A 26,543-nucleotide genomic window follows, 5' to 3' on the forward strand; every position below is an offset into this window, starting at 1 on the left:
TAAATCTTTTACTGCTTGAACTTAAAGAGAGAGCAGTTATATAATTTTTTTTTTCAACTTAAGACACAGCCAGAAGCCAAACGATAAGAGATATCGACTTCCGGTTCCGGTCTTCGATGACCCCCTAGAGTGTTTCAAAAAGAACAAAAAAATGTTTGGCACTAATCTCAGGGTACTCTACATGATCTGTAGACTACAAAGTAGGTCATTCAACCATCTTAAAACAGCGTCTGATCTTTATGGTTCTCGAAGAAAAACTTTCTTTTCTCATCGTGTACAGCACCCTGAGATAGTACCAATTTTGTTTTCTTTTTGAAATACCCTAGGGTGGAATCACCAGTTCTCGCCAGTGCCCCACTTCTCGCCACTTAGATTGAAATCGCTATTTTTCGCAATTTATGAAATAAATGAGTCGCAATTTTTTTGTATTGTTTCTGCTTCTACGCATAGAATCGAAAAATAATAATTATTCGTTTTGGATTCACGATTTTGATCACTTTTTAGAGCAATATTTTAAGCAAGTGCATCGAATCCAACATCTCTTACCAAATGTACTAAGTGTCGTCAAATTTTCATCAGGCCAAAAATACCTATTTGGGTAAATAATTTGTCTATTGAATATTTAATTGCACTTGTGGAATACATAAAATTTGTATTTAGTCAATTAATATTTCATTTTATATTATTTTTGTATAAAAATTAGGCATGGCGAGAAGTGGTAATATTCTGGAATTGATTTTACCACCTGTCGCCATATCTTTTCAATAGGCGACGCTAACTTCACTTCGTACATTCTCAGTTGTCAAATCTGCATTGTTTACTTTCTGCAAAAGCCCCATAATTTGATTTCTCAAATAAAAGTGAAGAAAAATCATTTAAAGAGAGTAATAATAAAGTGATCACAAGGAAAGAGAAATGGTGAATGTATTTTTTTCATAGCATTGCCTAAAATAACCGAGTGTGGTTCTTTTCAAGTGGGTGGCGAGAAGTGGTTACAAATTTTACAAAACTGGCGAAAAGTGGTAAAAAGTGGCGACGAAATGGTTATTTTTGCATTATTAATAAAAATCAGTTTTTTAAGTAGTCCAGCGTTATGTTCTAGGATTATTGTTTTCACGTATCTAGAGCCAATACATCTAAGTAACTTTGTGTCAAATTTGACTTATCTTGTAACAAGGATTCAAAAGTTATGATTAAATGAATTTATTTTTTTCCTAAACATGGCGATAGCCGGTTATTCCACCCTACCGCCCGCCCCATAAATCAAAATTGTCTAGGACAGTTTTTTCTTCCCCTACACCACTCCTTCTCCTCCAAAACCATGTTTTTTTTTTTGTTTATTTAGAAAACGGCTCCTGCGATTTCTTTCAGTTTCGGACATGTTTTAGAGGTAGTCAAGGCGAATATTTCATCCTGAGACAACTATGTTCGAAAACTATTTTGATATCGAATTTTTGAAGATCAAAGTTTGACCACTTTGGTGATCCTATTTGCTTAAATTTATATATATATATTTTTTTTTGAAAGATCTTGAAATTTTCTACCCTACTGTATCGGATTTAATCGTTATCGGTAGTGCATCGGTAATATACCCATAAATGATTTGCCTTTCTCTGATTCACTTTCTTATTTGTTCGTATGCTTCTTACTCATGTCAAAATATTCTAAAACCTAGTTTTCTTAAGCAATATCTTATTTCGGAATGATTTTATAAATCTATCAAATCAATTTAATCGATAGTAAAGCGGTATGTACCCAAAAGGCATGCGAACAGGTAATACATAGATAGCTTTTTCTCATTAGTTCAAGCATTCCGTAAAGCTGGGGGACGCTTTGCCATCTCTTTTGTCATATTTTCAAAAATTAAAAACAACTTTTTGGATTTTGAAACGGGTTTTCCAAATTTTCAAATTTCGTAATGAAGCTCGCTTCACTTAATTATAATTCTTCAAAGTGACTGCTGAAGATGAAATTACTATTCGAATTTCGAAATTGCGTATCAAAAATGGAAGTTTTCATTTTGCAATGAGGAGAGTTCAGAATATCCTTTTTTCTTAGTGAATTCCTCTCATATTATTCGGCAGATATGAACACTTAGACTTCACAAAAATACCCTGGCACACCTTTTAAATCGAGAGAGTTTTATATGATCGAAATTTCCGTCCTTTAGTTTCTGAAACGTAATTTGAATTTTCGAAAATCAAAGGTTTTTTTTAATTATTAAAATCGCAATACACAGCTTACTAAAAATTATCTCAGGATCGAAAAACTCTTAAGAAGATTTTTTTGAAAGTATACTGAGATAATAAAATCAATCAAGATTACAATAATTTCATGTTCGAAATTTAAAATGTGATGATTCACTCTCAATTTTTCACTTTTATAATAAAATAAGATCTCAAGAGTTAAATACACCTTTTAATTTATTCATCAGCTCAGTTAACTAAACCATCAGATAAATTAAGGGCTCACCTTAATTCTCATGAGAAGGGGAAATGGTTATCTTTATCAATTTGCTAAATTATCAGGATTTGCATGAGTTTGCTCAATTCATTTTTGGTTTATTGCTCCACTCACATTTTTTTCTGCAATATCATGTTTATTTTGTTGTCTTTTTTTCTCTATTTTGCTTTTTGACATTTTTTTAGGCACGTGAATATCAAGAACTGAATTTTGTTCCTACAGAACAAACACCTGTACGTATTAAATAATTTTATCTTATTCAATTTTTAATTATTTTTGTGTGGCTATCTTTTTTTTCTTTAGTATCTATAGCCTATCATCATGCATAATTTCTTTTTTTTTGTAGAAAAGTGTGTGTCTATTTGTAGCTGATCATTATACTTTTTTTTTAAGTCTGTCTCTTTTTCACTAGAGTGATTAGCAAATTTATTGTATTTCGCTTTGCTATACACTGCAAATACTTTTAAATGATACGAAAAGTAAAATATTTATGGAAATTTTATTGAATAGGGTGAATTTTTAATTTAATGAACATTTTTTAGCTGATGAGACGCAGTACAAGAAGAATGAGAATTAGAAGTTTAACAGGAAGGAATTCACGTGAAGGTGATGGAATTCCAATGAATGAAATTGGTAAGAAATAGGTTTATTTTTTTCATTATTTGTTTTTTTTTGTGTTCTTTTATTTCTCGAAGAATTTATTGATAAAATCTGCATATTCCATGAATATTGACTAATTGTTTTTTTAATAGAAATTTTACAATATTTTTATCAGTTTATTGCTTCAAAAAATTCCGAATTTATCATTTTTGCAGATTTTTTTCTAGAAAAAAAGTTCAAAAGTTTCAAAGTTTTCGCAAATCATGATCAATTAAAATCATTTAATTAAATTAATCAGAATGAATTGACTCTGCTTTAGTGCTATTACACTTCTTGAGTGAGTGTTTCTCAAAAATATTTTTAGGCCACGCCCCTTTGAGATTAAATAGGCTACCAAAAGGTTACATTTCTTTGAATTTTAAAAGTTTTGTTTAATAAAAGATACCGTGATACTTCAAGGAAACTTCTACATAGTAAAAATTTTTTGACTGCTTTACCATGATTTTCATTGTAAATTTTACTTTAAACATTTAATCGTGTGTACTAATACACATTTGTGTAATTTGTACACATTTTGTCTGAAAACTGTGTAATTTGTACACCTTTTATTTGAAAACTGTGTAATTTAATTAATTAATTAATTAATTTAATTAATAAAACCAGTTGATTACACGGTTTACAATTACATAAAAATTAAATTACACATTTTCAGATTACACGTTTTGTTGAAATACATAATTAGTGTAACTTTACAAGAATAATCCTGGTAAAAGAGCAAGCCAACGATTATTCTTGTAATTTTTTTTTACTGAGTACAAATTAAATAGTGCATAAATTGAAAGAGGTACTGCGCGTTAAAAATAGGCCACACCCCTTAAAGAATTAGGTAGTTATTAAAATAAATGGAAATTTCTAATTACACATGTAAAAATAAAAGGATCATATTGGATCATATTTGATCCTCTAAAAGGATCACTAAAGTCTCTTGAAAATTTGTATGCACATTTATCACGTCAGATTATGTTTAATCGTAAACTTATTGCTTATATCTTATTTCCCTCACCTGAGCGAATACCAAAGATGACTTTTTCATTGTTTCTAATTGTTTATTCCGGAGTTAAATAAGTGTCAAAACAGTGATACTTTCAAAGGATTATCGGTGATCCTTTCATTTTTACAAGTCAAAGGGGAATGCTTGGTTTTGCTAAGTTTCCTTACTGGCCACGCCCACTTCTGTATATTCTTTATACAGCATTCTACGTCCTGTGTATTACTTGTCATTTAACAAGACAACTGAATGGAATATAAAAAAAAACAGTTTTGGAAATTGATCTATCAAATTCGCAGTATTTTTATTCTTCAGAGAAGATTTGTAAAGGGGCGTGGTCTATTTTTTAGAAAGATGGATTCTTTAGGTTCTCTGTAAGAATGAATTTTTAATACAGATTTATTTAAATTGTACGATCGTTATATTAACACCTTGGAAATTGAAAAAGAAAACTAATTTATTTTTTTTAAAAATCTCTTTAGGGGTGTGGTCTATTTTTTTTTAGTGGAGCTTACTCAGGAAGTCAAGTCCTTCCTCATTCCGAAATATGGAACTAAAAAGAATGCACAGTTATTTTTATATTTGGAATAATTGTGTGAGAAATTAATATGATGAGTTGTAATCTCTTGAGAATAGCAATATTCACTGATGCTATCAAAAATACACAAAGGGACGTAATTCTGATTTAATTCTCTTCACACAAAAGTTCCAAATTTATGTTTTACGACGATTTATGTTTCTAAATTTATTATTTTACGAAATATTTTATCTTTAAATTTATGACAATTTCCCTATAATTATTTTAATGGTAAAATCCTCTTTTTTGTTGTCCCTCTTTTCAATCCAAATGTTGTGAAAATTGTCTTTGTACAAATTCCGTCTCATAATGCACCATTTTGTCCGTTTTTCTTCCACCTTCTTTTTGGCGTTGATGCACAACATCCACATCCCAACCTTCAAATCAACAAAACAAAAACAAAAATCCATAAATAATTAAAAAGGAAATGAAATTACTTCCACAGAAGAGGAAACCTCAGGAATATTGGATAGTTTCTTCTCATTTGTTCAAAATATCACTGGATTTATCTTCAAGCATTGCTACATTTTTATGAATATTGCAATGATGGTGAGTGCAAGCTTTTCATGTGGCCCTGGGTTTAAATTTATAATTTTAACAAATGCGCAATTTTTGTTTATTTTTGCTAAAGACATGGAGTATAATGTATCACAGCTGGTTAACGTTTATCTTGTTGATTTGGGCCAATGTCTTGTGGATAATTCCAAATCAGAGGAAAACAATGTTGCAATCTAGTCCATTTGTTGTCATCTATGCAGAATTGCTCCTTCTGGCTCAGTACATCTACGGAATGGACCTCAACGAGGATGAACTTCCAGCAACTACTGACGTAAGTGACTTTTCTTTTTCACAAAAAATTTGCGACTGAATCTGGTACCCCAAAAAAATATTTTGGGATGGTTTTTGGTGAAGTTAGGGTTGGAAAATATAAAAGATCTTTATTTAATGATGTTTAATTTTTTAGTATTTCATAAATTTTTAAATACCGCAATTCTGATTCAATTGTTGCCACAATTTATTATCATTCTTAAAATCCTTAAAAGGAATGATAATAAATTGATTGATGATGATAAATTGATGTTTTCCTAGAGTAACTCCAAATCCCCCGACGAACTCCGGTACCCATATATTCTTAAAAGGAAAAATCAGTAGGCTAAGATACCTTAAAGCGAAAATCCTAAAAAGCAAAATCCCGAATGCGAACCAAAATCCCTAAAAGCGAAAACTCACATAGATCAAAATACCGACAAGCCAAAACCTCGAACGTGGACCAAAATCCCGAATTAGTCAAAATGCCGAAAAAGCAAAATCCCGGCATTCGGGATTTTGCTTTTCCGACATTTTTAGCTTTTTTAGGGATCTTTTTTAGGATCCCTAAAAACAAAAATGTTGAATGGGTTCAAATCCAGAAAAAATCAAATTCCGAATACGGGCTAAAATCCGTAAAAGCGAAAATCCCGAATGGATTGAAATCCTGAAAAAGCCAAATCCCGAAAAGCTAGAATCCCGAATGCAGTCCAAAATCCCTAAAAGCGAAAATTCCTACAGCGGACTAAGATCCGTAAGGAGCGACAATCTCGACTGGATCGAAATCTTGAAGAACGAAAATTCCGAATGCGGGCTAAAATCCTTAAAAACAGAAATCCTGAAAGTGTCAAAATTCCGAAAAAGCAATATCCTGAATGTGGGCTAAGATCCGTAAAAGCGACAATCCTGGATGGATCGAATTTCTGAAGAATCAAAATTCCGAATGCGGGCTAAAATCCTTCAAAGCGAAAATCCTGAATGCGTAATAATCCAGAAAAAACAAAATCCCTTATAACCAAAAATCATGAAAGGGTCAAAATTCCGAAAAAGCAAAATCCTGAATACAGGCTAAGATCCGTAAAAGCGAAAATCCCGAAGGGATCGAAATCCTGAAAAAGCCAAATCCCGAAAAGCTAGAATCCCGAATGCAATCCAAAATCCCTAAAAACGAAAATTCCTACGGCGGACTAAGGTCCGTAAGGAGCGAAAATCTCGAATGGATCGGAATCTTGAAGAACTATAATTCCAAATGCGGGCTAAAATCCTTAAAAGCAAAAATCCTGAAAGGTTCAAAATTCCAAAAAAGCAAAATCCTGAATGTGGGCTAAGATTCGTAAAAGCAAAAATCCCGAATGGATCGAAATCCTGAAAAGCCAATTCCCGAAAAGCCAAAATCCCGAAAGCGGACTAAAATCCGTAAAAGCGAAAATTCCAAATGGGTCAAAATTCCGAATAAGAGCTAAAATCCCTAAAAGCAAAAATTCCGAATGTGTCAAAATCCGGGAAAACAAAAATTCTGAAAGGATCAAAATCCTGAATGTGTTCTAAAATCTTTAAAAGAAAAAATCCTGAATGGGTCAAAATCGAGAATAACCAAAATCCCGAATGCGGACTAAAATCTGTAAAACCAAAAATCCCGACGGAGTCTAAATCTCGAAAAACCAAAATCCTGAATTCGGGCTACAATCCCTGAAAGCAAAAATCCTGAAAGGGTCAAAATCCTGAATGCTGGCCAAAATCCGGAATGAGTCAAAATGTCAAAATCCCAAATCAGTCAAAATTCATAAAGCCAAAGTCCCGAACAAAGCTACTCCCATGATTGCATAGACGTTTGCTGAAGCCAAAGCTTCTCTTCAAAATGAAATTCTCCTTTTACTGCACTGAGAGAGAAATCCGAAAACGTTAAAATAACATTCCGGAAATGTTTATTTTACCCTGCAGTATTGAACCGAAATCTGTGTAAATATTATGCTTTTTAGGTGTATTAGGAGTTAAAGTTACCCTTTTTCATGTTAATTTTACACTTAAAAAGGTGTAAAATTAATTCTCAGTGTGAGAAAAAATGGGGGTGCGATTAACGTTTTTTCTTCATAATTTTAACACATTTTAGGTGTAAAAATATATCAACATTTTTTTGTGTTAATTTTACACATTTTTAAGGGTAAAATTAACATGAAAAAGGGTAATTTTAACCCCTAATACACCTAAAAAGCATAATATTTACACTGATTTCGGATCAATAATTCAGGGTAAAATAAACATTTCCGGAATGTTATTTTAAGTTTTTCGGATTTCTCTCAGTGATGTGCATTTAATTTGTATCAGCATTTGTTGCTAATAGACGCATCATGAAATTTCAGAAATTTCACAGAAGCCGCCATCTACTTTAGGCGGAAATTCATGAAATTTCTTGAAATTTACCAACTCTAATCATGAAGCGTCATTTGCTACGATTGCAGATAGAAAAAAATGCAGTTAGAACAGTTTCATTTTGAGGAGACTAGAGGACAATTTTCCGTGTTTTAAAAAATTTATTCACAACTTATTTGCCGTATAATTTTGTCCTTTTCAAGATATTGAATTATTCGGGATCTTGGTTTTCAGAATTTCGGTCGGCACCGGTATTTTGTATTTGTTTTAAGGGTAAAATATTTTTTACAAGCCTTTTTTTAATAATTTAAATAAAGCTATTTTAAAAATACTTTTAAAAGAATAAAAGACAGGAAAATCACGAAAAACATTAAAGTTTTAAAAATATTGGTAAATGTTACAAGTAAAAGCACTAAAAGATAGGTTTTTAGGTAGATAGTAGGCTTTGGATAAAATTTTTGTTTTTCGTTTTTGTATTACAGATCAATGGGATAAGTTTGTCCCAAATCGGTTTGGTGAAGGAAACATATTTACCTTGTATACCGCTGATAAGGAAGACGATTTTTACATTGATGTTTTGGGTGACTCTGAGACAAAGGACAAAGGAACGCCGGGAGCAACGTCAAACATCAACGTTGGCAGACATGGTGGCTCCTCTGCAAGTGACTGTTGGTGCAGCAACAGCCGGTAAGTGGGGAAAATCAATGGAATGGCAAGAATAGTTCTTGATAAAAAAATGCCTGTAAATGCACTTTCCGTTTCAGACTTGGCTCCTCGAGCAGATGACAAAGCCAAAGAATCACAGTTTATCACAAAAGCTGCAATATTCTTTGATGCTTTTCTTACGAGATTTTGGATTTGGATTGTAGTGATAACATTGTTTGCCTCCGGGATTGCTGGTCAGAGAATGACTGGCTTTAGGATCATCTACATGGCACTCTTCCTTGTCTTCCTCCTCACATTCCAAGTAAGTTTTCTGCTGTGATACTTTACTATTTTGGCTTTTTATTAGGGTTTGATAATGTAATTGAATATTTCTATCCAAAATGCCATTTATTGATGGTGAATGAACTTTGGAAGAGTTTGGGCAAATTTATGAGCTTCATTTCATCTAAAAGTGACAATTTTTTTTAGGGTACTTTTACGTGAACTTTCACCCGAGAAGTTCAAATTTTTTCCTCATAATTTTCCATATTGCAGTGTACCTTTTGCGTTGATATCATACCATTTACCAAATTGCAGAAATTAATTGAATTAAGGGAAAAATATTTTATACCCTTTTACATTAATAAATTATGTAGAGAAAAGTGTGGCAGCTTCAGGCGGGTTTATGGAATAATTTAGTTTAGTGCAAACACAACTCAAAACATTTATTCAGATTTTTTTTTATTTCGAGGTAGCTCAAAAAAACAGTTTTTTTATTGCTTATAAATCAAGAATTAAAAAAAAAGAGCAGTATTAATCACCTTTTTCAACTTGCCAACTACCTCAGCTAATACGGTAAAAGATATCTATTTTCGATCTTCGGCGACCCCCCAAATAAGCCAATATTATTCAAAGACTTTTTTCCCTTCCTGCCCAACCATGTTTTCTGGCTTTTTTCCTGACATTTTTTTATAAATACCATTGACAATAACTGAGAAAAATTTGAATTAAATTTTCAAAGGAGAAAATTCAACCACTATGGAGGGCCTGTTTCCTACAAATCAAAAGATTGCCTACAAATCAATTAAAAAAAGAGCAGTAATAATCACCTTTTTCAACTTGTCACCTACCTAAGCCAAAACGGTAAAAGATATCTGTTTTTGATCTTCGGCGACCCCCCATATAAGTTAATATTGTCCAAAAACGTTTTTTTCCCTTGACTATCCATCCTCTACTATCCTACTAAAACCATGTTTTCTGGCCATTTTCCGAAACGGTTCAACGATTTCTTTTAATTTTGGAATAGTTTTGGAGGCAGTCCATAGCTGAACTTTTGTTTTTTATAAATACATTTTTTATAAATATAATTTTTATAAAAAATGTTTGCGCGAAATATTGATATAATAAATAAATAAATGTCCTTTTGTGCCGAAGTAATCATCAAAGTCGGTTGGGCAAGACTTGAGATAATTAAGTTTATATGATATTGAAATTGGTTTTTCAAATGTGGCGGCCCTGGTGTTGGACCTACTAAGTTCAAATGTTCTATAAAGTTGTAGCGCTTTGCGAGACCTTTAATTTACGCCCTCACTCGTCAAAATCGGTCAAATGGAACCGGAGACAGGTGTTTTGAATTTCGTGAACTTTGACCTCTCATATCTCTCGCTCAATTTTAACCACAGCAAACCTACGCCACTTTTTGGAAATTTCTTAGTCTAGACTACAACACTCTGAAATTTCATTATCTTACGCAATGGCGTTTTTGAGTAATATTATTTTAAATTTTGAAGCTACCGCAACGCCACCTGTGGTGACTTTTTGAACTTCCATTTGAAAGTGCTCGTCGAGACGAAACCAAAAACCCAAAATTTAGATCAAAATGTTAACTCTTTCCGGACCACAACATATCCAGCGAACGAATTTCAGTAAAACTCACTTTATTGTAAGTCTTAGTGGTCAAATATGATACTTTTGTAGAGAAAGAATTTTCTCCGCCTCTGGGAAATTGGAAAACTCATGGGTACTCTCGTCCCCAAATGAACGCAAAGGATACAAACTTGGACAAACTTCAATTTTCCAAAAGCCAATAATATCAATTTTGTGAATTATTTTTGCGTGTCAAATGACTCCTTTACAATGTTGATCACTAAAACAAGAAGAATTATTGACCAGTATCTTGTGGGATGTCCAGGAAGTGGTCAAGAAGACACCAAATTCCTGCTTGCCAACAGATACCTCAACATATTTCACACAATAACACTTTAACACACATTTCTTTCAACACGATGTTATTGTAGACACATTAAAGTTTCCCAAGAGTCAAAAAAACACTTCCTGGACAATCTGGATTCATCATTATCAGGAAAAATTTTCCCGAGGAAAATCAGCACACTTCTATCTGTCAAACAATCCGTCAGAATGTAAAAAAAGACACTCCAATAACACTTGTGCTTGGAATTTTCGAGGGAACATTCTAAGGTTCGTTGGACTGCTCCATGGATAAGTCCAGAATAATCCGTTCGCATCAATGACAAATCTGAAAAGATTGTTCACCAGAAATTTTACATAAATAAGAAACTCAGCTTCAGAAGGACAATCGTTGAACTCGCTGTATCGACTTACAAAGAAAGTAGGGTAAATGTCCTAATTCAAAACTATTTCCAGACGCTTTGACTTTGACAGAAGATTCAACACATAGTTTATATTTTTTCTGAAGAGAATTACATAAATTTGATCCTTGACTCTTCTAGAGTGTTACTGTTTTGTGAAAATTCTTTAGATATAATTTAAAAGCTTCTTAAATACAAGAAAAATACGCGAGCGTAAAATGCTTCTATTGGAAACAAATAAATCCAAATGGAGACAAGGGAAAGTTTCTAATTGGAGACAAACAGTGTAAGTGAAACCGCGACGAAAGGCTTCCAAAACCTTGTTGAGTTGCTCCTGAGTACAGGATTTGTACTTATTCCTTGTCTTTTCTTCTTTCCCATCTAAAACAACAAGAAAATCTCTCCAAAAAAAATCATATTTTCTGGGTTTCCTATTGAAGTATTTGCAGACATTTCAGAAAAACCCTTTTTGTTCACGAAATAGGTAATTATTTCATTTTAAAACTTCACGTACCATTAACAATAAAGATTAACACTTAATTTAACCAAAATTAGCCAGGAATATGATATAAATGTTAAACAAAACAAATAAACAAAAGTCATCTCATTGTGTTTTTCATTGGAAAACATGGTCGATCGAAGAAAAATTCGATGGTGAAAAGGAACACTTTTAATTTTTTTGAGAAATTAACAAATTAAAATGTGTGAATATGAATGGATTTTCGCTTTATTTGGAGCAAAATTAACTAAATAATGAAACTGTGGTATAGAAAATATATAAATATAATTATTTAGTACTGTATTTATCATGATGACAATGGCGTTTCCATATGGAGTAGCGAAAAGTTTCCATTTGGAGCAGGTTTTGAATTAGCTTAATTTACCCCATGTTGATAAATAAAAGCAAATGTAACCAAACATTCTTTTCTTTTCACCTTTTACATACTTTTTGGATCATGATGCTGTTTGAAGCAGTTGCGTGTTGAATTGAAGCATAGATACACTCCGCATGCTTCACATTTACAAAAGGTCCTGTTGTCTACTTTTTTTTTTCGTATAACATAGGTGGCACCGGCTTCTTATTTTTATCCAAACTGGACAGTGCTGGAGGGGTTGAAGTAGTTCATTAGAATGTCTAATAGTGGGAGGCGCTCGTGTCCTACTCCTATAATCACCAATGAGACACCTAGCCACTTCCTGTCTGAACTGCAGCAGTGTGAATGATCTTCCAATGTCTTTCTCCTGTGACATTTCGTTGTAAACGATGCACGCGTTGTTTATACCAATGTCCAGAATATCAAAGAATAATTTTAGGTAGAATTTTGCCGCGCACTTTCTATCTTGCTCATAATATGACTTTTTCTGGTCCATGATATCCACCCCATTCATGTGTTGATTGTAAGTGTGGACAATTTTCGGACAATTTAGCTCCAGCTTCTGTGATGTCCCAGACTGCCGTCTCTGCACCTTCACCATTTCTGTTGGCGACATATAATTTGAGAGGAGCATGACCGAGCGATTGTCCATCCACTTTACACATACAATGCGTCCTGAACACTGCCAATCAATGTCTCCTCTCTTCATCTTCTTATCTGGATTCAGTTCTGGCAAATTTTTGCGATTTTTTTGTACGGTGCCGCATGCAAATATGTTTTTTGCAAGCAAAATATGTTGCAGCCTGACCGTATTGAAAAAATTATCGAAGAAAACTTCGCAACCAATATTTTCAATTTTTTACACAACTTCAGGATTACTTCTTCGCCCAACCCATACTCCGTCTGCGACTTTTTACCTTGGTATATGTCAAATTCGAAGAGGTATCCTGTCGTTGAGTCGCAGCGACACCACATTTTAAAACCCCATTTTATGGGCTTATTGCGAATATATTGGTTCATTGAATTTCTCCCCTTAAATTTGATCATATGCTCATCAATACTTTGTTGCTTTGTTGGCTCTTTAGCTTTTTGGAAGCACTTATTGAAATGGTTTATCAAAGGACGTACTTTATTTGCCCTATTACTTTTGTCCGCCTTGAAATTATCATTGAAGTGGAGGGCAGCTCGAATTTCCTGGAATCGTGTTCTCGTCATAACTGAAGCAATGTACTGAACATGAGTGTCTGGATCCTTTGACCAATAATCTTTCAAATTGGGCAAAACATGGTAACTCATAACTATATTTATACCCAAAAAAGCCTTCAACTCATCTGCCTCAATATCAAAAACAACACCCTTCTGGTGCATGTAAAGCTTACTCTGACTACAAATAAGAGCAGCAAGCTCTGTGAAACATAGAGCCTTCAGAAAAACATTATATGGTGTAAAATCTTCATTATCCAACTCTATCTTTATCGCACCATATCGATAATTATTTGATGATTCATTATGTGGTGAGAACTCTTTAGACCAAATGAATTCTGTTTCACGTTCCCTTTGTCTCTCTTGCTCAGAAGCAATTATATCATCATGGGGGCGTCTCCTCTTTTTCTCAAGAGCCGGAGTGCACTCACCTGTATCTGGAATCAAGTTTTCCTGGGATACCCTTTCGGCTTCCGCCACATTAACGCCTTCTGCCATCAACACGTTCTCATCAAATCCGGCAAAACACTCCTCATCATCGCTATTGTCCGGAAAAAGTATGCAGATTTTTGACTTTTTCGCGACAGTGGGGATGGTTTCGCCTAGATCTGGGTTCAACTTTTCCTGAGATATTTCTTCATCATCTCCGACATCTACTTCGATGAGCTCTCTATCCTGAAATGCTCCAAAACACTCCTCATCATCGCTGTTGTCCACAAAGACTATAAAAGTTTCTTCACCATGAAAATCTTTCATTGAAGCTGTCATCTAAACAGAAAATCCAGAAAATATATTACGAGACACACAAGAAAAAGAGAAAATCACTAATATTACCTTTTCTGTACTTGTTCTTGGGGCAAATTGATGGAAAATCAAAGCACGCAATTCAGTCAAATATTTTTGGAAGACCTTCAGATCGAATTAGAAGACATCATAACCTCAAGTTGTCACACCAACTCACCATGTTGAAATGTTTTTATAGGGTTAGTGTCAAAAAACAATTGGCGGGATAACCTTACAATTGACCTCTAGATTTTTGGGGACGAGAGTACCCATCAACTTTGAACAAGTTTTTTGAAAATTTATGAAAAAATTGTTTTTCGAATTTATGTAATCTGTAATTGTTAGTTATCATACTTATTGGCCCCGAGAGGTTTTTCCTTATTCGGGTCTAGAAATATGAAAAAAGTCACAATATGTGCAAGGAAGCAGAAAATCGAAAATTCACGATTTTTGACCAAGAATATCTTAGCTCAGGAGTTAATTGGGATCTTGCAAAAAATATCCTAGATTTGGACATCCTTCTAGTTTGTAATCATCCACAAGAATCGGAATTTTATCGATTCTAAATAGTCTAAAAAAATTCTTTTTTCCATGGGTACCCAGAGTCCCAAAGGAGACGAAAGAGTTAATTAGAACCGGAGATAGAGGCCGGTCTATTTTCGAACTTTGACCCCTTATAGCTCGGGTCAGGGGTTATGGATCGACTTAAGTATTTTTTTGTTTGATAGGTATAATTAGCGGCTGCAACATACTAAAATTTCACCCCGATACACAAAGGAATTTTTGACTTATTTAATTTAGAAAATTGAAAAATCTTCTTTTTAAAAATAGCGCCCCTAGCGGTGGTTTTATGAACTTGCGATGTTAGAAGGGGAAGCAGCACTTTACGAGAGCTTTCTAAAACGCCCTAACCTTTTAAATTGTGACAATTAGAACCGGAGTTATGGCCGTTTAAAAAAAAATTGGACCTTCATAGCTCGGTCAAAAGGGTCAGATCAGGGGACCTTAAGTTTGGTACTGATCGAAAGATCTAAGGCCCAGCTATAACATAATAAAATTTGAGCCCGATCGATGCCATAGGAGCGGAGCTATCAAGAAAACAAAAAAAGGGGGGTATTCAAAATGGCAGAAGAACCATGTTGAAATTTTTACCGTATATAATATAACCTTTGTCGAAAGCCGCAAGTCGATATCTCTCTTAGTTCGGAAAATATTAAGGTACAAAAAGCGACCAAATGGCCTGGAACGTTATTTAGCCACCCATTCGTGATCAGGAATTTGCGAAACAAAGTTTTTGGCTGGATTGGGGGATTTGAAATTTTGGTAGGATTATAGGACGTGAGATTGTTGAGAATCTCATTACATAATATTGACATCGATATAACTCTTATCGTTTAGTCTCTAGATCAAAAATATATATACAAACTACAAACATTAAATAAAAATTTTCGGAAAAAAATTTCGGGTACTTTACCGATTCATTGTGCGCCCGAAACCGATGCTATCGGGTTAGAAATTTCAAGGCCTTTCCAGAAGATCCAAATTTAAGCAAATCTATTGTTAAATAGGCCCTTCAGAGTGGTTTAACCCTTTAAAGATGAATAGAACACCGTTCTCCTAAAAATAAAAACTATTTTTTCGGACTGTTTGGAGGCAAAAATAACTTTATATAATCACTAAAAATTGTTTTTGGTTTTGGGACACCGGTGTCCCACTCGACTTTCAAGGGTTAATTTGACCATTGAAAACTCGATGTCAAACATTTTTTCGGTCATAGCTGTTCTTGGTTGAGATATTCGCATGGCCTACTTCCAAAACATATCCGAAAATAAAAGAAATCTCTGAATCAGTTTTCGTGATAATCTAAGAATATGGTTTTGGAGGGGATGGAAGAGTTAGGGCAAAAATTCATTTCAGAATGGTATGAATAGAAATGTTCAAAACCTGGCTTTCTCCTATTTGCGAAAAGTATGATTTTATCAACTAAACAGTTGATTTATTTACTCAATCGTCAGAGCTATCTCTATTTAGAATAATTGTGTGAGAAATTAATATGATGAGTTGTAATCTCTTGAGAATAGCAATATTCACTGATGCTATCAAAAATACACAAAGGGACGTAATTCTGATTTATTTTTCTTCACACAAGATTAACACAAGATAATCTTCAATTTCTATTAAAACTCAAAAGGTTTTTAACACCATTCCCTCGGAGGCTTTTCTTGGAAAGGACAATAAATTGTGCTATATTGCTCCTGAATGAATTGATTTCTTTGTTCTGTAGGTTTCGTGGAAGGCATGGAAGAAAATGATGTATGGCTTTTGGCTGACTGTAATTATTTATGCCATGGTGATTTTGGTGTTAGTCTACACATATCAGTTCGACCGATTCCCTCAATATTGGTCAGAGTACCTCAATATATCTGAAACTCTGTGAGTAGTTTTATTTGGAATTTTGGCCTTTTCCAATGGCTGAAGTAATATTTTTGTGTAAAAATTTTCCAGACAAGGAGATATTGGTTTAGAAAAGTACGAAACGCGAGATCTATTTCTGCATCTTGCAATTCCAACAATAGTTGTCGTGATGACTGTTCTGCAGTTGCACTATTTCCACAGTAAATTTTTAGCAGTGATTGAACCAGTTGAGGGTGTTAATGCAGAAAGTGAAGCACCAAATCCGAGGCAGTATGAAAACCTCGATGAATCAGATGAATCTCCAAAGAATGCCAAAGGCAAAAAATCATTTTTCAGCAAGTTAATTTCAATCAGCGGAATATCGAAGCAAGAGGTAAGTCGTCATTTATTTAAAATTGCCCCAATTTGGAAGGTTTGTGTAAGAAATTTTTCTATGATGAGTTGTAATCTCTTGAGAATAGCAATATTCACTGATGCTATCAAAAATACACAAAGGGACGTAATTCTGAATTTATGGACTACATCGCAGTAATATTCTTCCAAAACAATGTTAATTGTGATTTTTAATTGCTCATCTGGTTATCAAGAGATAATTTAAGTTTGTTTATTATTTACGCAACGAAGTGATTATTCTTAATGTATTTACCGGGCCAAGATTGGAACCTCCATGCGTACTTAGAACGAATTTATTGGTTCTTCCATCTGGATGGAGCCCCTGCACATTCAGCACAAGAAGATTTTTCTCAGGGCCGGTTCTCGATATCATTCTAATGAATATTGAGGGTCTGTCGACGATCAAAGAAAATTTTCTTAGTAAACTTTGTATAAAACAAAAATGTGACATCGGTGACATTCTTTGTCTTCAGAAGGCTTATAGTTGCCTCACATTCGCGAACAAGGATTGATGGAATATAATTGGTGAATTACGGTAACTCCGTTTTTGTCAAATCTGACAGTTCCATCAAATCCGGTTGTCCTCACAGATTCCGAACGTATCGACAACAAATCTCGACAACGAAGATACTAGATACTGGAAAAATGCTGGGAGCATAACATCTCAGTACATTAGCTTTTCGTGGTTTTCAAACAGGCCTATGACGCGATCGATAGAGGGGCCCCGTGGAATGCCATGCGGGAGTTGGGCTGTCCTCCAAAGCTGATAAGTTTAGTGAGAATGATCATCTCTAGTTCAATGTGCCAAATGAAGACGGTAAGAGAGAAGTCGGGAAGCTTCAGAGTGGATTCGGGCTTAAGGCAAAGAGATACTCTCTTCTCGAACCTCTTCAATCTTAAGATAAGATTTTGCCAGGGGTCAGTTCTCCATTTCGGATATTCCGATGCATCCAGGCGATCAATTAGGCCCCTTATGCTTCCCCACTCCTATACTATCTTATCCCCCGATACGGGTAGCCGCTCTATATCGCAGCTCTGTGGACAATCAGTGCCGCTACTATATCACAGCATCCCTTCTCGGTGTGTGTTTGGGATCAGTGACAGCGAATACTTGTATCGACTGAAGTACCACTTTCATGTCGAAACTCGTTTTCGTACCAGCCTCTATTGTTTTTAGACGGTTCACTTTTTTGCCAATATGCACCATTGACATTACTATTCATTCATTCACTGGACGAATTCAAAGCCGATATGGCATGAGAAATCTTTTTCTGCTGCTGTTCAGCTTTGAACCCAAGACCTCGCAGTCATAGAACTACTACTCTATCCACTGACCCACTCGAGGCTTCTCTTCAATCTTGCCCTGGAGTATAATAATAATAATAATAATGCTGACACAACATTCCATGGAGGAACAAGGCCTTCCCGCAAGGGGATTTCTAGATATGCATTATTATTTTTTCTTGTACGGGATGAGGTTGTCAATCTCATGCCCATGGAATCAAGTTCAGGGAAGCTCACTGGATACAATTCGAACACCTTTAACGCCAGAAAAATTCCTGGTGACCTAAGGGGTCGAACCCAGGACACTTGCATCGTAGAGCGAGTGCTCTACTACTTGATCCACTGAGTGCCCTGCCCTAGAGTATTCGGTGAGGAAATCCTCCGTTGTTGGAATTTGTTGTCGAATTTGCTAACTGAAATGCAATTCGAATATTTCCCAAAACGAAGTAAATGCATGATCACTTGCTACACAGCAACCAGATCCCGTCAGAATGTCACTTTGGACGAGTGGAATTTTGAGGTGGCTAAGGACTTTAAATACCTCGGATCGGTATTGACGACGGGTAATGAAATCGGAATAGAGGTAAACGTAGTAGAAGATAATTTGCACCCTCGTCGATATTTAAATCAAGGAACGTCTCGCGGTCAACAAAGATCAAAATATACAGAACCATACTGAAGCCAGTCATAACGTATGGTCTGGAAACAGTACCGTTTACCCGTACAGAGGAGATACAGCTGTTGATCTTTAAGAGACGGGTCCTACGACGAATCTACGGGTCTTTTTACGAGGAAACTACAGGAGAATTCCGAATAAGGATAAACCACGAAATGGACATCCAAACACAACATTGTGGCCTCTATTCAGGCAGGAAGATTGAGCTAGCTCGGTTACATTTACCGTATGCCAGAGGAGAGAATGCCCAGGAAACTGTATGAGCGAAATCCGAAAGGGGCGTTCCTGTACGAGATGTAAAAACATAGTGAACGATATCCTCAAAACTCTGCGGGTGCTGCGACACTGGCAGACGCTGGCTTTGGATAGTGTGGAATGGCGAGGTGTTGTGCAGCAAGCCTTGTCTATTAAAGGGATGTAAGTGGCCACTTCAGTAAGTAAGTAAGCTTATCGATCCTCCGCCACTTCAAGGTGCTCCAAGGCAAGATTCTGAATTTGATTCAGCCAAGTAAATAAGTATGGCCTGCGACTGAATCGTGAGTAGAATATTGGCAGATCGTACCGATCAGTCTCCATGATCGCGGTGATCGCTCCGATCAGTCTACAAGATCATCCTGATCGCACGATCTGTCCCCAATGCCGCGCTGATCGCTCCGATCAGTCTATAAGGTCACGCTGGTCGCACGATCAGTCCCCATGGTCGCGCTGATCGCGTCGATCAGTCTATAAGATCACATTATCGCACGATCAGTCCCCATGGTCGCGCTGACCGACGCGATCAGTCTACAAGATCACGCTGATCGGGTCGATCAGTCTACAAGATCACACTGATCGGACAATCAGTCCCCATGGTCGCGCTGATCGTGCCGATCAATCTATAAGATCACGCTGATCGCATGATTGGTCTCCATGGTCGCGCCAATCGCAGTCTTCGTGATCGCACTGATCGGCACCCAAAGTGAATCGTGAGTAGCAGGTCTGTTTACCCCATAAGATTCAAATAACTGAAGAAACAGTCAGATTGAAATTTTTCTAAATCGGTTTCCTCTCAGATAGCTTCCATTCGTCACTGGCAGCGACTTGCGCTTTCTGACGATTGACCTCTGCAATTTCTTCAAAAGTTTTTGAAGTTCCCAGAGCTTTCATTAACTAAAGGTTAAAATTGAACTAATTTCATTAAATATTTACAGTCATTACAAATATTAGCCGTACTCACTATGGCGTTGTTATCTCGTAATCTCCGTAATCTGTTATCTTGTTATAATTTTTCATTTATAAAATACATTACGAGAACATAACGAGATAACGAAATAACGATATTACAAGATAACAGCGCCATAGTGAGTACGGCTATTTTGTTTTGTAGAAATTATAAATCTTTTGTTACTGATACAAAATTATTACTTTTCTATTATCTGTCAATCAAACTTTTGTTGTTGATACTAAAGTTTTCTTTTTAACAATTTTTGAGGGTATTCTGCGTTGTAGTTCTTCAAAGTTCTTTACACAGAACCTGCAAATTGATTTTTCCATAAATAAAAATTTACGCATTTGGAATTATTGTTCAATACAATTCTTTTTCCAGATTTATGACTTTTTCTCAAGAGTCAAGGAGAAAATTATTTACACGTACGAGACGACTCTGCTCTTTCTCGATATTCACTTGATTAAACTTGTGATTTTTATTGGATTTGTGGTTTGTGTTAAAGAACCATGTTTTCTCCATATTTTCTTCACGGCTATCATTGTAATTGCGGCCCTGTCGACAACAGACTCCCAAATCCTCATAAGTCGCATCTTTTCTGTGATTGTGGCTGTGTTGTTCCTCACTAAGATGATCTACCAAGTGAAATACATCGAACACACAAACTACGATGTTGTTTGCAATGTGAGGAGAATGCAAAATTTATGCAAATTAATTTCAGTGACTTTTATCGCCAACAATAATTTTTGTAATTATTTGCTTTCAGAATGAAACAAATCCAAATGGCATTAATAATGCCGATTGGTTTGGATTCCACAAGATTTCAAAGAATTCTACATTGACAGAATTGCTAAAGAACTACATTGGTTATATTGCAATTGTGACCATTGACGCTATTATCAGATACAATCAGAAGATCAAGAGAATTAAGAATGGACAGCCGCCAGAGAGGCCACAAGTGATGTTTCCGGAAGTCACGCGAAAAGATGCTGAGCAAAATCTCACACTAATGCTCAAATATCTTGCTAATTACGCCTTTCATCGATTTGGCGTGGAAACTTGCTTGATCATCACGGTGATTGTCATTGGATATCGCATGGACATCATTGCACTTTTCTACTCAATTTGGTTGTGCTTTTTATTTGCGGCCAAACGGGAGAAAATGGCAATGCTATGGCCAGCTTTTCAATGGTTCTCAGCTTTATCCATTGTTGTCCAGTACATTGTCATCGTGGGAGTTCCTCCGGGGCTATGTCTATGTAAGTTTAATTTATTTTTCTCAATAAATTCCAATGGAACTTTAGAAAGAATTCAAAATTTATTTTTAAAGTGAAGATACTTAAAAAATAATGAAATGGCAATTTGTATTAAATATTAATTTTAGAAAAGGCTTTTGGATTTGAAATATTTTCTGCAATTTAATTTGATTTACACAAAACAAAACAGGGGAATGTCTCCGGTGATTGCCAGTGGAAATGTTAGTCATTCTAAGATGAAAACACTTTTTTGGTTTTGCCCAGAGCTTTCGATCCTGATGGGGATCTTCTTCAGTGGCTGGAAGGGTATTAAAATTATTTATTTGCAACGAATTTATTTTTAACAAATCAATTTAATAAATCAAAACATATTTAAAATCATTTGCGCCAGTTCATCGTTGAGAGAATTGCAAAAAAATGTCCTAAAATTGTTCGTAAATGTTTGCATATTTTTACTGGATACTTATGAAATGTTTGTAAAAATCGTGAACCCCGCTAAAAAGTTCGTAAAAATATGTATTTTTTTCAAAAAAAATTGTTCATAACATCATGATTAGTCGAGCATTTTCTTGTTGTTTGATAAGCATTTGTTTGTAAATGTTCGTAAGTACACAAAAAATGTTCATGAAATTTTGTAATTTGTTTGTAAAGTTTTGCCAGACAAATAAAAATGTACGAACATATGTTTGTAAAAGGAAAAAAATGCAGGTCAAGTGATCATCTTACGAACAATCTTTGTGAAAAAAGTACAAACTTTTACAAACCTGTTTGTGGGTTATACGATTTACGAGCATTTTGTAAGTCCTCCATAGGAATCACAAACATTTACAAACAATTCTACGAAATATTAACTGAGATTCTTTACAATCTCAGCTATTGTGGTCGCAGGTGAAATCCGACTACGTCAAATCGGGCCCAAATTTTGGATATACAGGTTTTGACGGACGTCCCGTCCGTCTTGTCCGGAGTACAAACGCTTCTGGAGAGAGAACAGAAAGAGATATCGGCAAGCCGTTTTCGGCACAGGTTAAATGTCAATAGGTGGCTAGAATTTGGTGATGTTAAAACCGCGCCCCCACTCTTCTCCGCCATTTTGGAACACCTCCAAAATTTGTTTTCTCAATAACTGAGCCCCTATGACATCGATCGGGCTCAAATTTTAGTATGTTATAGCTGGGCCTAAGAGCTTTCAACTAAAAAAAAACTTAAGGCCCCTCGACATCCCTGACTCGAGCTAGAAAGGGTCCTAAATTTAATTTTCAAATATTGGCCATATCTCCGGTTATAATTGTCAGAATTTGAAGAAGATTCGATTAATCGCAAAATCGATTTTCGGAATTTCGATATCGAATATTTCGGAAAGTAGACTATTTTTCTTTAAAATTAAATTAATGTGTTATAGCTGAGGTCGAGATCTTTCCAACGGTGGGTCGCAGTCTTCCCTAGATGTTCCCTGACCCGAGCTATAATCGAAAAGGTCTTGACCGAACTGTGTTTTCGGTGTTTACGCAGCGACATCGATGGAATTTTAGTTTATATTGCACCTGAGATCGAGATCTTGCTAACGATGGGTCCCATCCGTACCAACCCACTGTACCCAGACCCTTACCATATCCAAATAGACCGGACTTTATCTCTAATGTTTATTAACCGATTTCAATGAACTTTTTTTTTCTTTTGTTGGCTTTCCGCACTCAGACTATTTGAAATAGAAAGTGACCAGTGATAAACCCAGATGAGAGATAAGCTTATGGTAGCTGATATTCTTTACAGGTGACCTCGAAATGCGTAGAACTCGGGGTGCTTGCAACTCGGAATTCTGATTGTAAAGTGAATTTTAGGAGTAAAGAATCACGTCGAGCCAATGTTGTCCATTTCTGTGTCTGAGGACAATTTGCTTGACATGATTGTTTACTCCCAAATTCAATTGACAATCGAATTTTCACGAATTTCGAGATCACCTGTAAAGAATCTGAATTGAGTTTGGGCTTATCCTGCCCCATTTATAGTCTGGGACTCTAATTGTGGGCGGTGGAATGATCTCTGGGTGCCTTGGAAGTTGTGGTGCTCTCTTTGCCGAGATGTTCTGTTCTGTTCTCTTCCTCTGTTCTCTTTGCACTACACTCTCTTTCCTGATACAGACTCACTGTCCCTTTTATCCTTAAAGCTTAAAACCCCAAACTTCAGTGTCAGCAACACGTGTCTTTCAGCAAAGCTGTCACGTATCCCTAAACATATCCATTTGGCATATACGATCAGTGATTCAGTGGTTTCTGCCGCTTATCTGATGAGATCGGTAGTGAACTCGGTCGGCAACCGCAACAGAAAAAAAGAAATACATTGAATTAAATTTACCATTTACTGATTCACAAACGATCTGAATCGATTTATAAATTATTCAAAAGATACTTAAAAAAAAGCTGAAGATTAATAAAATTGAAATTCAGATAAAAATTAGTTATCGATTAACAATCGATTCTTTAACGGTTCATAAACGATTGAAAGCGGTTCGGTTTTATCTATAATTTCAAGACCTTTCCAACAAGAGAGGCTTTTTAACCTTAGACCTTGAGAAATCATTGTTAGGAATGATCTAAACTAAATGGACGAAATGTCTATCTAGGCAGGCAATCTCGAAAACATATCAAAAAATCAAAGAAAATCGCCAGGACACGTTTTCGAGAAATCTCAATAAAGTATGGTTTTGGGAAAAGGTGGTTGGAACATAAGGGGCATATTAATGGTTCCAGGGTTGACCTAAGGAGGGTCCCCCGAAGGTACCAAGTCTCTATCTAACCGTATGGGCTCAAGGCGTGGTAACGACCGGACGGACGAACAGCGTGACGTCAAAAAATTCGAATCTACAGATTTCCAAAATTCTACAAAAATGCGACCCTTTTCAGCCAAACGATCATGACGTTATCATGTATGTATAATGGTACTAGGCACGATACATATTACATCTTGTGTTTTACATTTTCACAAGAAATTGCAAGAAATGCAACAGTTTCCTTTGAGTAGATCCACTGTCAGGTTTTGGTAAGGGTCTCAGAAACTCATAGAATATTCAGTGGCGTACTGAAAAGGGATTCATGGAAGGGAAATTAAGAACGGGTCGAAAAGGAGACATGCACAAGAGGCAGTATTCAATGTTTAATGTTAGGAAATCGATGGACAGACATGCCTAAAAGGAAGGAAGATTAGGGGTAATTCAGAGCTTCGAATTTTTTGGTGTGCTTCGAAAGGCTCATACCTGTGTTCGTTGTGTCAGAAGTCTTGTGACTTATTCGGTTCGAGTGTATTCTTAGATCTTATATTCCTGCTTAATTGAGGAGCCCGTTGAAACCAAACTTATTGACAACGATGTGCTTAAAAACTTCTTTCATAGCTCTTCTTGCTTTCCTCTTCTGAGTCCGAAAGTAATTCATGGCGAATTGTGGTGCTCTCATGAATTATACCATTACGTGAAAATGTCAGATTTTGGGGTCCTTTCTTCAAGTTTTCTGTAGGGAATCTCAAATGACGTAAAGTGAAGCTCAAACAATGAAATTGATGTTGCGAAATTCAAGAAAATAATAGTTTCTTTTCAATTTGCAAATTTTGATTAACTTGTATGTTCTTTTTTTATAAATCATTGCAAACTTTTCAAAATTCACATTTTAAACGTTGGAAAACTTACTTATAACTACACTGAGAAAAAAAGGGGGTGCGATTAACATGTTTTCCTCATAATTTTAACACTTTTTAGGTGTAAAAATATATCAACATTTTTTAATGTTAATTTTACACCTTTTTAATGGTAAAATTAACATTAAAAAGGGTAACTTTAACCCCATACACCTAAAAAGCATAATATTTACACCGATTTCGGATCAATACTGCAGGATAAAATAAACATTTCCGGAATGTTATTTTAACTTTTTCGGATTTCTCTCAAGTGTATATTAATATCCATTGGAACTATCCAAAAAAAAAATATCAATGGATAATTCCAGATTTAAGAGTACCTTTAATATTTCAGCCTATCCTTGGAGTGAGGGAATTCTGAAGAATCTTCAGATGTGGGCAATGCTACCAGATGCAGCATTGTTCCAGACCTCCATGAAGATCATTCCAGATTTTATTCTGCTGATGCTGGTGACGCGACAGCGATTTGTGTTCAAAATTGAGAGAGAATGGCTTGGCAATGAGCAAGAATTTCCAGGAGGCACCAATAAGTCCATTTTATCAGAAATTGAGGGTTTTATTGGGAAGAAATTTGAGAATCCAACTCCGGATTTTACATCAAATGTCCGGAATTGGTTGGATGTTCTCAAACGTGGCTTTGTTCTTGGATTCTTTTGGCTTGCTCTTGCCATTGTGTTCTTGACTGGAGCCAATCGTGTGAATCTCTTCTCAGTTGGATATCTTGTGGGATCTTTTACGTTCCTATGGCAAGGATCAGATTTCTATTTGCGTCCTGTACGAACAATCTTACGATGGTGGCTTCGTTTGATTGCGTACAATGTATTTGTAGTGACTGCAAAGACAGTTCTTCAGATTCCTGGATGTCTCTTTTACAAAACTCTCGAGCAATACACTTGTTGGCTCATTCAGCTTCTCAGCATTGTCTGTACGCAAAAGCTGAAGGGAGATCCTTCTGCAACTTCTATTAAAATTAAGGTAAGGTCCTTGTATTCTTTTTTAAACACTTTACAGAATGAAAAGTTGAAATTTGTCCCCCTTAGTACGTGCCGCAAAGAAATAATTTTAGGACACGCCCCCAGAGAGGAGTCAGACTAAAAAAATGTCTCATTTTGTTTTATTTGTAAATTTTGCTAATGGGCAAATTCCAACGAGCAATTTATTTTTAGGCGGACACCAAAGGGTGTTTCTCACGAAAAAATAGACCACGCCCCCAAAAGAATTTACACGAAAAATTACAACATTTTTTAATGTCAAAGAAGTCTTTCAGAAATTTCTATTTTGTAATACTCTTAGGGGACATTGTATAAAAATGTGGGCTGCAAGCAGGGTTGTGCCTTTACCTAGTAAAAAATATTTTTTACATTTTACATGTAAAAAATATGTAAAAATTTAAAAAAAATATGTAAAAATCTAAAAAATATGTAAAATGTAAAAAAGGAAAATTAAACATTTTTGAATCTTTTAAACATTTCCTGTAAGCAATATCAATATTGATATTGCTTACGAAGAATATCAAGAAAACATTCTTGGGAAAGCCATGAACAAAATTTTGTTATGAACACCGATTGATGTGAAGTAAGTCAACGATTTTGTACACAATATTCGCTGTGGTAAAATAACGTTACTATTTTCTAATTAATCGTAAATA

At 35.3% G+C, this 26,543-nt stretch overlaps 1 protein-coding gene across 9 annotated transcripts in view; it reads left to right on the plus strand.

Annotated features, from left to right (window-relative positions):
- Positions 1–26,543, plus strand: part of LOC129807216 (piezo-type mechanosensitive ion channel component) — a 71,895-nt gene that overhangs the window by 18,277 nt on the left and 27,075 nt on the right. For 5 of the 9 annotated variants that reach the window (XM_055856321.1, XM_055856326.1, XM_055856327.1 and 2 more), the window contains exons 8-18: positions 2,649–2,696; positions 3,006–3,096; positions 5,113–5,237; positions 5,320–5,517; positions 8,348–8,552; positions 8,630–8,832; positions 16,265–16,413; positions 16,486–16,768; positions 20,334–20,636; positions 20,719–21,211; positions 25,230–25,870. In XM_055856321.1, the coding sequence (XP_055712296.1) occupies positions 2,649–2,696; positions 3,006–3,096; positions 5,113–5,237; positions 5,320–5,517; positions 8,348–8,552; positions 8,630–8,832; positions 16,265–16,413; positions 16,486–16,768; positions 20,334–20,636; positions 20,719–21,211; positions 25,230–25,870 (2,739 nt within the window). The remainder of the gene's footprint in view (positions 1–2,648; positions 2,697–3,005; positions 3,097–5,112; positions 5,238–5,319; positions 5,518–8,347; positions 8,553–8,629; positions 8,833–16,264; positions 16,414–16,485; positions 16,769–20,333; positions 20,637–20,718; positions 21,212–25,229; positions 25,871–26,543) is intronic. The other 4 variants (XM_055856323.1, XM_055856328.1, XM_055856324.1 and 1 more) reach the window with 3 other exon arrangements.

This window comes from Phlebotomus papatasi, chromosome 3, assembly GCF_024763615.1.
Source record: "Phlebotomus papatasi isolate M1 chromosome 3, Ppap_2.1, whole genome shotgun sequence".
Taxonomy (NCBI): domain Eukaryota; kingdom Metazoa; phylum Arthropoda; class Insecta; order Diptera; family Psychodidae; genus Phlebotomus; species Phlebotomus papatasi.